The sequence below is a fragment of the Micromesistius poutassou genome (genome assembly GCF_964030765.1).
Source record: "Micromesistius poutassou genome assembly, chromosome: 11".
NCBI classification, from domain to species: Eukaryota; Metazoa; Chordata; class Actinopteri; order Gadiformes; family Gadidae; genus Micromesistius; species Micromesistius poutassou.
In genome coordinates, this window is record NC_140281.1 from 16,992,425 (window position 1) to 17,005,367 (window position 12,943).

The following is a 12,943-nucleotide window of genomic DNA, read 5'->3' on the forward strand; positions in this document are numbered from 1 at the left end:
AAAGAGGGAGAGAGAAACAGAGAGATATAGATAAGAGAGATAGAGTCTAGCAGCGTGAATGGAAGACGAGGTAAACAACCCAACCAGACACATGTGTCAGTAAACAGTAAACAACACATCTGGAACACACTGCACCAGCCCACGTTGCCAGCAGCAACACACTGTTGTTGCTGTGAGAGGGCTGTGAGCTCCACACGTTGTGTAGCAGAGGAGCCGTCAGCACATGATCCATGGCCCCTAAAGGCTCAGACGCAGTTTCTACGTTTGGTTTAGTGTGTGGCTGTCGACATGTGGTCTCCTGTGATGTTTGACTGACATGCGGGTTGTTGAGATCAGAGGGGGAACACGCACACACACACACACACACACACACACACACAGACAAACACAGAAATACACGAACACACACATGCATGAAACACACACCAGTCCATACTCAAACAATATAAAGGAAAGGCACGTTGTGTGTGTATTTGTGTGTGTATGCGAGTGTGTGTGTCTCAAATGATCGAAAACAGCTGTACTGAAGACAACACAACCACCAAGCAGATATTAATACAATGATCTCAACTATGCAGATCAACACACAACACACACACACACACACACACACACACACACACACACACACACACAGAGACACACACACACACACACACACACACACACACACACACACACACACACACACACACACACACACACACACACACACATACAGTCACACACACAGACACACATACACACACACACACACAGTGCCTCTGATTGTGTGTATTGCACGTCAATGCAATCAGGGAAGGAATGACATCATGGCTTCCATATTCAGAAGCGGAGGAGGAGGAGGGGGATAGAGAGGAGGAGAGAATAGGACGGCAAGAATTCCAATGAAGAAGTGACGCTGGATTTATGATAGGGGGGACGGTTGCCCGTGGCAACACAAAGCTGTATCGCAGCAATGCTACAATGTGTGTGTGATATTGTGTGTGTGGGTCTGTATCTGTGTGTGTGTGTGTGTGTGTGTGTGTGTGTGTGTGCGAGTGTGTGTGTGTGTATCTGAGTGTGTATGTGTGTGTGTGTGTGTGTGTGTGTGTGTGTGTGTGTGTCTGTGTCTGTATGTCCGTGTGTGCGTACATGTGAAACTTTGTTACTCAAACTATACACACAAACATAAAGACACACACGTCCATCAATTTGATTTAATCAGTGAAATGTCCAAACCATTCATCCAGAATCCATTTGTATGTTAGTGCAGATATGTGTGTGTGTGTGTGTGTGTGTGTGTGTGTGTGTGTGTGTGTGTGTGTGTGTGTGTGTGTGTGTGCGTGAGAGGTAGAGGGGGAGAGGGGGAGGGGGAGAGGGAGAGAGGGGGAGAGGGGGTGCGGGGGTGAGGGAAGAAGGAGGGAGAGAGGGAGAGGGAAGAGGGGAGGGAGAGAGAGGGGGAGAGGAGGAGAGGGGGAGAGGGATAGGGAGTCAGCGTACCTCAGCCATCGTGATCCCTGTGGATCCTGCTACTGAGCAGACCCACACCATTCAACATACTTGGAAGGGCTTTTAATGTGGAATGTCCAGCACTGCACCTCGGTCATTTCCTGGGTATTCCTCCTGGTATGTTCTCCCTCAATTAAATGAATGGGATAAAAATAATAAGAGAGAGAGAGAGAGAGAGAGAGAGAGAGAGAGAGAGAGAGAGAGAGAGAGAGAGAGAGAGAGAGAGAGATGCGGGAGAGAGAGACACACAGGAGAGGGAGAGATAGGGATTCAAGAGAGAGAGAGAGGCGAGAGGCTACAGAGGGAGAGAGGGAGAGAGAGAGAGAGAGAGAGGGATGCAAGAGAAAGAAGCGAAAGGCAAGTGAGAGAGGCAACAGAGCGAGAGAGAGCAAGAGAGCGAGAGAGAGAGAGTCTTGGAGAGAGGGATAGACTGGAAAACAGGTATTCCATTACATAAATGGAATAATTTCTATAAACCTATGATCCGAGTCTGCTCCTGATCCTGCAGCACTACTGGAGGTGCCGCGGATCGTTCTTCTGCCTTGATGTTTCACGCACTCCGTCACCATCGGCCCGTGGCTCTAATCAAGTATTAAGGATCCTGTACATCCATCATCACCGGGGCAACCATCCCCTGGTAGCACGTCAGTCACATCAGTTGGAAAGTACATTGCAGTTCTCGGTTTATCATTATGACAACCGCTTATTGGTTCAAATGTTTTGGTTCTTTTTCAACATGGGATTGTTTTGTCATGTTTGTACATCAAACAGCTGTTCTTGTCAATGTATCTTCTCGTGTATCTCTCACTATAGAAGTTCTTCAAATGGTTACTTTTGGTCCAACGGTGGTATTGCCAGTTATGGTTCTGGTAACCAAGTAACCAGGTATAACTAACACACAACAACCACACCCCCAGAAGATGTATCTATCTATTTATTTATTTATTGCACTAAGCACTTCACTGGTTATGTGGAGTCTACAGGGTATTTATGAGACTTATGAGTAGTATTATGTGTAAAGTACTGGGTGATTAATTAATTGATTCACAGGGATTAAATTATGTTTAAATTATGTATAAATTGGTGGACAACTAAAACTACATGCCTGTGTTTTTGCTCCAACAACATTTCTTTGTTATTCTGTAACAATGACAAAATAAAATAAAACTGAACTAACTCATCCCTAGTTGCAGGCGTTAAAGAACATTCCGACTCCATGTTCCAAAATCTTTACGGGCCTGCCCCGGACCACAGGAAAACCACATCGTAATTCCCCCAAGTTTTGTAAACGGTAATGATGTACACAAGGGGAATGTGGTGAAGCCACATCAGGCAAGCCACACTTGCCTGATTGAGTTTGGCCAAATTGCCCGCCGCCATTTTGGGGCTTTTATAGAGAAACACAAATGCCATGACGTGATGTGTTCCGAGGCGGAACGCTTCGTGAATACAGCAAGTAGACACAATCACATTCACACTCATGGATTGGATTGTCTTGTCGTTTAGCAGACGCTTTTTCCAAAGCAGTTAACAGGTGAGGGGAATGTCCAAATACTGTAACGTTTTGCCATCCTCAGTGGCTAGTGTGCCTCCCTCAGACCAGGAGAAACATGGGACGAGAAGCTTATCATTTGGGTTTAAAGCCACATGCACGACTAGAATAATAACTAAACAATAAGAATACACTAGAAATTATTTAACATTAAATTACTATGACGACGATCGCCATGGGATCATGAGTGTTTACGTTTTTGCTGTTTGTTTTGGCTCCTAGAAGGTTCTGTCCGCTGTCTACCATCTGCCTGCTCCAATGGGAGTGCAGCAACAGCCAGTCAGCAGATGCTCTCATCCAGAGCGTTGTCATCCTGCTGAAGGATACCTTCAGATAGACGGCTGACATTAAGGGTTTGAACCCCCAATCTGGGCTGAGCCGGCCAGGAGTAAAACACCTGAACCACTAGACTATCCCCCACACACACACACACACACACCGACGCAAACACACACACACACACACACACACACACACACCGATGCAAACACACACACACATACACACACACACACACACACACACACAGCGACGCAAACACACACACACACACACACACACACACACCGACATAAACACACACACACACACACACACACACACACACACACACACACACACACAACGACGCAAACACACACACACACACACACACACACACACACCTAAACCAACACACACAAATGCACACACCAAAACGCACACCAAAACAAACAAACAAACACACACACAGATAGAGGAAAAAGAACCGGGTTGGTGGAGGTGGAGGGCGTGACACACACACACACACACACACACACACACACATTGACTTACCACAAAGGGTTCCATGCCGGTTCCCCCCGCGTTCCCCACGAAGATCCCGGAGCTGGGTTCAAAGGTCAGGGGTTGGGCGCCTCTGGACAGAGCCACGCGGTGGTACTCCTCACAGTCCATGTAGAGACGCACCTGAGACACACACACACACACACACACACACACACATCAACACACACACACACACACACACACACATCAACACACACACACACACACACATTAACATGGTACTCCTCACAGTCCATGTAGAGACGCACCTGAGACACACACACACACACACACACACACACACACACACACATCAACACACACACACACACACATTAACATGGTACTCCTCACAGTCCATGTAGAGACGCACCTGAGACACACACACACACACACACACACACACACATCAACACACACACACACACACATTAACATGGTACTCCTCACAGTCCATGTAGAGACGCACCTGAGACACACACACACACACACACACACACACACACATCAACACACACACACACACACACATTAACATGGTACTCCTCACAGTCCATGTAGAGACGCACCTGAGACACACACATCAACACACACACACACACACACACACACACCTTCAACACACACACATACACACGGTACTCCTCACAGTTCATGTAGAGACACACCTACGAGACACAGACACGTCAACACACACATAAACATACATGTGAACATACACAGACAAACACACACACACACACACACACACACACACACACACAAACGCACATATAGATATGCGTGCAGACGTTTTGGCCACCATGTCCATGAAGCTCTGTTTGATAAGCTTTGTTGGGGCCAAGTCTGCGTTGTGATTTACTATTTATTCCTTTTAGGAGATGCTTTTGTCCAACGTTATTTACAGTGAATGGAGAGAACAAATCTCCAAACCAGATGAGACTACTGTGTGCCAAAAGGTCTGCGGTGATCCATCGCCGAACCACTTAAAGGGGCTGGATTCAACTGGGAATCCAACTGGGATTCAAGGCCGCGACCTGGACTCCTAAACTCTTACATCTATCGTCTATGGCTGAGAGGGATTATGAATCATGTCATGAATTATCCTGTGTCCTGGACTACCATGATGCAATGTCTGCTCTCTTACGTCCTACGATCTGTGTTCCACAGTGAACATCAGAGTGAGGAGAACAAGAACCGACAAAGAATCGACAAAAACAATACAAGGAGAACAAATATGGAGATTATGACTAAGAATTAGACAAAGCAATATCTGACACACGTAACGGAAGCTGCTATTTCTCAATCAGTAGTCCCTCTCTTTCTCTCTCATCTCCTACTATCTCAACCCATGATGTCACTCAAACGGACATCACTTCCTCCGAAGCATGCTCTGAAGTCCCGCCCCCGCTCTCTCTCGTCAATAACACACATTTGTAGCACCCCGTCCCATCGTAAGATGAGAACGCCTGGGACCGAGGTTACCCTCATCTAGCTTCCTGTTTAGCCTCCTATTGGCTGGACTTGCACCAGCCAGTGTGATTGGCCGGTCCGGGGTGAGGTTTGCCTACCTCAGAGCCCTGCACGGTGAGGGTGAAGCGGGCCCACCGGCCCGTCATGTCCCCCATCTTGAAGGAGGCGGCCTCCTGGGTGCCCCCTGTGGCCCCTGGGTCTGTGTAGTACAGCACCACCCGCTGGGAGCCGTCCTCCACCGCAGACAGAGCTACGCCCAGGTGCACCACCTGGTGAGGGGGAGGGGGGGTGACAGATGGTGTTTTCTGCATGCAGCTCAGTCCAAATGACAAATTACAACTCAGATAACCGATAACGACAAATACAGCCAATAACGACCGCTAACGACCGCTAACGACCAATAACGACCGCTACCGACCGCTTACAACAGTTAACAACCGATAACAACCGTTAACGACCGATAACGACGGTTAACAACGGTTAACGACGGTTAACGACCAATAACGACCGATAACGGCCGTTAACGACCGATAACGACCGTTAACGACCGATAGCGACCGATAACGATGGGTAACGACCGATAACGACCGTTAACGACTGATAGCGACGGTTAACAACGGTTAACAACGGTTAACAACGGTTAACGACCAATAACGACCGATAACAACTATAAACGACCGATAACAACCCATAACGACCGACAACGGCCGTTAACGATCGTTAACAACTGTTAATGACTGACAACGGCCGTGAAAGACCGATAACGGCCATTAACAACTGTTAACGACAATAACGACGCTGACGGGGAGGACAACGGCCGTGGGTCTCCTCACCTTCTGGTTGGCATTGGTGACGGCGAACAGCACCCCGCCGCGCGGCGTGGCGGGCTTGGCCATGACGGTGATGGCGAAGGCGGGGTAGAAGGGGTCGGGGATGAAGGAGCGCGTGAGCCGGCCCACGTTGGCCCCCGGCCCGAAGCTGTAGGCGGGGTACCCCTCGAAGCCGGTGACGAAGGAGACGGCGGGGGGCAGGGGGACCCCGATCAGCTCCGTCAGGTCCAGGGCGCCCGGAGAACCTCCCTCTGGGGGGGGGGGGGGGGGGGGGAGGAGGGGGGGGGGGCGGGGAGGAAGAGGCGGAGACTTTTAGCAAGGGGCGTGTCTAAGGAGGGTGGGGGGGCGGGCTGGGTTGGCACATGACACACACACACACACACACCTCCACTTGTCTGCATATGGGTCATGCAAGAGGGGTGTGTGTGTGTGTGTTTGTGTAGCATCTTGGCGCGGGGCAGGGTGGTATGGGCCCCCCTCCCACCACTCCCCCTCCCACCATCTGGAAGCCATTAGATGAACACAGACACACACACACACACACGCGCCGCTCAATCGCAGCTCCTGTAAAACACAACCACTTGGCTGGTCGTGCGCGTGTGTGTGTGTGTGTGTATGCATGTGTGTGTGTGCATGCATAAGAAGGCCAGGGAAAGTGCCCAGCACGTGTTTCAGCCTTGTCTGTGCGGTGCTTCATCTCTTATGAAAGTATCTGCGGCTGCATGCGGTCCGATGTGCAACGCTGTCACATCTGCCATCTGTATAAACAGCAACCGTATATTGTATGTTTGACTTTTATTGCTCACATTTGACTTTCATTTGACTTTTATTGCTTGATTACCATTATTCGCTCTACATCTAGTTAATCTGTGGAGGAAAAATGTGATAAAAGTAAAACTGCTTTTTCGAAGAAGTGCTAGCTGCAGTGAATAAGTCATTTATCTTGACAGAAAGCAACTGTCACCATATGTCCTCTGTTGGCTTGGCTCACAGCCCTCTCTTAAATACATGGCTTTAAAATCCTGATGGATATAACTATCAACATTATGTCCTTCTATTCAGGGTAAATCAGTTAGGCGCCAATCTGCAGAAAGACAAAAAGCCAAAAGAATGAAAATAAAATAATGACAATTTCATCATCGTGGCAGAAGAAAACACTCCTAAAACCCAAGGGGTGATCCTATCATTAGGTCTTAAATCCTCTTTGACCCACTTGTTGATGAGTCGCAAATGAGGGTCTGGTGGGTCTGCCAGGGGTTCACACATCACAGGGAGTTTGGTTCCTTCATCTCCTCCCTCCCCTCTGTCAGCAGGGAGAACCCAGCCAAACTGCTCTCTGCTGACCGGAGAGACCAGCATTCCTCTCTCTCTCTCTCTCTCTCTCTCTCTCTCTCTCTCTCTCTCTCTCTCTCTGGTTCTCCCTCTATCTGTCTGCCTCTCTCCATCTCTCAATCTCGCTCTATATCTCTTCATCCCGTCGCTCTCTCTACCTCTGTCCATCCTTCAATTTCTCAACATCCCTCTTTTCCTCTTGATCTCACTGTCTCCATCTCTCTCGTTCTCTCCATCCCTCTCTCTCTCTCTCTATCACCCAGAAGTGACATCACAGCAGATGTTCTTCCTCTTTCGTGGTGGTGACCCAACAGCTGGGATGGTCACCGTGGTAACAGCTCTTGCACTCCCTGGCCCTTGCGTGAGTTCCCATGATGCAATAGAAGCGATTTTGGCACATAGAAAATGCAATCTTTCCAAAAGAGGGGAACTACCCAAACACTGTAAGACACTAAATATGCAAACGCCGCATTTAATCATCAACATACAAAACAGATTGAGGATACTGAAGCGGTCAGGGTGTGTGGCTCCTAGCTGAAAAGTTCTGGGTGCGATCCCCAGGCTCCGCAGCCTACCTGTAGCCAACCCAGAGCACAATGCCTCAAACCCAACATCTGCCATCAGCGGTATAACAAAGCGGCGGCAGACCCAAACTCAAGAAAGCGACCAGAACAGAAATATTGCGAAACACCCTGGTCCACCTCTATGGTATATGGTAATGTAAAGCTGAGGCAACTCAGGACTGAGCCCTGGCCTAATGTCAGCGCAAGGCTTACATTCAAACGACTGTATCCACGAAAGTAATCAACGTCAAAATGACAAGAACCAGACAGCCCTCCACAGGCGGCTGCTTATGTTGAGCGAAACACGCCCTCCTCTCCCCTTACACATTCACAGATCCAAATCCTATAAATCAAATGCTCTCGAGTGCAGAAACCTCTCCCGACAGGATATGAGGAGCGAGGGGTTCACATCAACAATACTGGAAGTGAGGTCAGAAATCATCAGCCCTGGCTCAACCGCCGCCGCACCTGCCCGGCCGAGAGACCCTGTGCATGTGTCTGCTGGAGCGCTCCACCGTCAGTGTAATGGCTTCAAGGTGCCTCTCAAGGAGACCCAGATCACATAATCAGCGCGTTCCTCTGGGGTCTTCCAGCGGGGCGGATACCGTGGGTAGTTAGCCAACTGAACCCTCGATGTTGTGTGGATTACACGGAACCCCGGGGTTTGAATGTGAGCCGCTTTGATGGTGAACATTAGTTCAGTTTAGACGGGATGTGGGTGGTATACTGTTCACGTGCACTGGGAAACCGTGTGTGCATGCGTGTGCGTGTTTTTGTGTGTGTGTGTGTGTGTGTGTGTGTGTGTGTGTGTGTGTGTGTGTGTGTGTGTGTGTGTGTGTGTGTGTGTGTGTGTGTGTGTGTGTGTGAGCATGCATGTGCGCTCGCATGCGCGTGTGCGTGTGTGTGTGTGTGTGTGTGTGTGCATGCATGTTGTGGCAACCCGGCTCGGGGAGTGAACCTGCCTTACTTACAACAGCACACAAATCACTTGGGTGTTGTAAGACCCAAATATAGAAAAACCTAAAAAAAAAAATATTTGACCCTTCAGATGTTGTTGTAGGAGGCCTTTGATGCAGAGTTTTTTCAAAAAAAATGTTTATGTACGTTTTTAGAGAAATGTTGTAATATTGCAACATTGGGCTTAGTTGGGAGCAGAATTTCTGTATTTGTACTCACGTTGTCTGAACAATTCAGAACAACTAAGGGTTCATTTGCAGGGTTGATTGCTTACTTAGCCCATAACGGTATATAACATTAATCACACATTAGTCATATTTTTATGAAGTCATTTATTAAAAATAATAAAAATATTAAAAATATTAAGGTTCAGGTCCAGCAAAGGATGACACAAGTGTGACGGCTTCATCACTCTCATCGGTGTCACTGATTTCCATTTCAACCTCACTCTCTCCATTTTGGATCATGTCAATAACATCCCACACACTGTATCGCGGCTCTCTCCTTGCTGGTGGTATTCTGAAAATAAAATATCAATTAATTAACATATATATATATATATATATATGTTTTATATATTGTAGTACTGTTACAACCCCACTGTCTAGGGGTAGTGGGGAACAGGTGGTAACCTGAAGGAATAGATAGGGTGGTGGACCAAGTGCTCAGGGTAGAAATGTTTTCCAGGCAGACAATACTGTCTGCCTGGTAAGTCGCTTTGGACAAAAGCGTCTGCTAAATTCCCTAAATGTAAATGTAAATGGTTTAATGGCTCTAATTATCATACTAAAAGGAAAACATGCATATCCCCACTTACATCCACACCCCACATTCAGGAACATTCCCTTCCCCAGAACTGAATTGTCTGTTGATATCCTCTTTGTGGACAAAGTCATGGAATTTTAGGTCAGGCTGATCAAATTAACTACATTTTTTAGAGATAAAACTTTTAAAATCAGTCAAATTTGACCAGAACACAACACAAGGGTAGAATGTATACTATCCATGTATAAAGAAAATACTCAGTTTCAGGCAGTGGTGTAGTGGAGGGAATACAACCTGTTTGAGCCCACTGCAACAAGCCAGCTATTTTGACTACCACATTCACCCAGTGTTGTATAATTGCAACAATTATATAACAAGCTCTAAATGAAATTTGATGCATCTATTCCACAATAACTACATATGTACATGCTATAGACATTGTAATAACAACCAAAAAAAATATAAAAGACATTTTACTTACTTGAATCTGATGAATCCAGTCCAATGAAACAAATAGATGTTGTTCGAAGGAAACCTTGAGAGGTTGTGTGAGTTCATGGCCAGAAGGCGTGAATTATAAACAAATGTACGATCCAATAGTATTGTGAGACTGAACAATAGGACCGAATGACTATGTAAATGTAGTAAAAAAATAAGATAAAATATAACAGATTGTTTTTTAGGATGGTTAAAGGTAACGTTGTAATTTTACAACAAGGGGTGTTAAACGGGCCACAACGGCCCGTTTAATCAAATAATAAAGTCTTTCTAAAAATAACTAAAAGATTATCAGGTGGCACAGCCACAACGGCTGGACTCTTCTTCCACCCCAGCCAAGAGAGAGCCCTGAATGGCTGTGGAAGCCTGCCTTTTAAGCAGGTTTCCTCCCGGCTCCTCAGGTGCTCTGCATCATGTTGATTGGGACGAGGCCGGGTTGCCACAGTGTGCAGACTGCCTCTAAAGCCTCTTTGAACAAAGTGTCAGAAGCCTCAACCTGCTCCTTAATGGCGTGTACAGTATCTGAAGTCACGTTAGATCAAATCAATTGTCTGAATACGATTGCGGTGCCTCACATAGTGATCAACCCTGTCAGAACACCAGGGGCTATGTCATGCTATTGTATTTACACGTAGAAAACACGGATTGTCTTGTGCACCAAAGGTTGATTCCATCCCTGCAGGCATACAGTACACTGCAGAACTGTAACCGGAATGTAAATAACACACTGTGGGTGGATGAGGTCAGGGCTGGACCCCATGGAGGGAGAGGTATGTATATCTGGTTATGAACAAAGCCAGCAGGAAGACGTTCCAAAGCTACGCTAAGCTATGGTTTATGACAAACGCTCTCGCAGAGAAGTTCAGAAGGGGTCTCTCGACAAGATGTCTGGTCTGGCTTACAGTGTTGAAGGCTAGAGATCGTGTGTGTGTGTGTGTGTGTGTGTGTGTGTGTGTGTGTGTGTGTGTGTGTGTGTGTGTGTGTGTGTGTGTGTGTGTGTGTGTGTGTGTGTGTGTGTGTGTTTCTGTATGCTTGTTGTGTGTGAATGCATGAGTGTGCAACGTGGTGGGTGTCTGCGATACAGCTGTTACTAACTAAAATGAAATAATCATCATGAAATGTGAGAAAACTCTCAAGTCTCAGCAACTATATAAACATGTGAGATAGATACCCTGTGAACTAACACTGATATATATAAATGAATATGAGAGAGAGAAAGAGAGCGAGAGAGAGATAGTTTGCATTTGTGAACAAACTAAAGACATACATATGTCTGCATAGCTGTGCAAACACACACACTTACCTCCACCAGAGATAACCCTGTGTAACCAAACCATGAAGTTGGTCGTTTGAGGAGAGATTTTAGGCCTCCTGATTACAAACCTAAGATCATGTGGTGTTTCAGTTTCACCACATGTTACCAACAAGTCTGTCTCTCTCTCTCTCTCTCTCTCTCTCTCTCTCTCTCTCTCTCTCTCTCTCTCTCTCTCTCTCTCTCTCTCTCTCTCTCTCTCTCTCTCTCTCTCTCTCTCTCTCTCTCTCTCTCTCTCTCTCTCTCTCGACCACTGCTTCATTATTCACACAATTTTACACTGTGAGCAAGCTCTCTGCAACTGCTATATCGGCAACCAATAAGCTTCCCAGACCAAATGCACGGATCAAGCTGGCTCTGCTTCTGGATTCTACTCTTCTCTACTCTATTCTAGTAGTGTTTATATTATACTATTCACTGTTTTATCTCTTCTAATTCACCATATCGACTTCATAGCTTCGTCGCTTCATAGCTTCGTAGCTTTGTAGCTTCATCGCTTCATAGCTTTGTATCTTCATAGCTTCGTAGCTTTGTAGCTTCATCGCTTCATAGCTTTGTAGCTTCATAGCTTCGTCCCCCCTCGTTTCCAGGGGGGACGAGTCTGCATATAGGAGGGAGATCGAGCGGCTACAGAGCTGGTGCAGCTGCAACAACCTGGAGCTCAACGCGCGGGAGAAGTGGAGATGGTGGTGGACTTCAGGAGAAACGCAGCTCCTCCCACTCCCCTCATGCTGGGTGAAACCCCGGTTGCCTCTGTTGAGTCCTGCCGCTTTCTTGGCTTGACCCTCTCCAGGGACTTGAAGTGGGAGCTGAACATCATGGCCCTTTCAATGAAGGCCCACATGAGGATGTTCTTCCTCCGGCAGCTTAAAAAATTTAGGCTGCCGAGAACGATGATGACCCAGTTTTACACCGCCATCATTGAGTCCATCCTCACCCATTCCATCATCACCTGGTTCCCCGCTGCATTGGCCAAGGACAAGGCCAAGCTGCAGCGGGTGATTCGATCAGTGGAGAGGGTGATCGGCGTTCCCTTGCCCTCCCTCAAGTCCCTACATGACACTAGGGCTCTGAGAAGGGCAAAAAAGATCATGGCCGACCCCTCGCACCCAGGTCACGGCCTCTTCACCCCGTTTCCTTCTGGGAGAAGGCTGCGGCTGCCTAGAACTGCAAAAAAAAAAGTTTTTTCCCCTCAGCCTCCAGGCTGGTAAACGACTTTGGCTACCAACCCACCCTCCCCCTCCCTCCTCCCCTGTGATACCTGTCCAGGACTAGAATCACATTGGACTTAATTCTGCACTTGCACTTTTATTATCTAGTATGTATCTCATCACCCATTGCTTTGATTGTCCTGTTATGTCTT

At 47.3% G+C, this 12,943-nt stretch overlaps 1 protein-coding gene across 1 annotated transcript in view; it reads right to left on the reverse strand.

Moving 5' to 3' along the window:
- LOC311355219 (uncharacterized protein) overlaps nucleotides 1-12,943 on the reverse strand; it is a 56,181-nt gene that overhangs the window by 20,911 nt on the left and 22,327 nt on the right. Inside the window, exons 3-5 of the mRNA XM_084474954.1 lie at nucleotides 6,157-6,404; nucleotides 5,422-5,592; nucleotides 3,860-3,991 (exon numbers count right to left, since the gene is read on the reverse strand). Coding sequence (XP_084331080.1) covers nucleotides 3,860-3,991; nucleotides 5,422-5,592; nucleotides 6,157-6,404 — 551 coding nt within the window. The remainder of the gene's footprint in view (nucleotides 1-3,859; nucleotides 3,992-5,421; nucleotides 5,593-6,156; nucleotides 6,405-12,943) is intronic.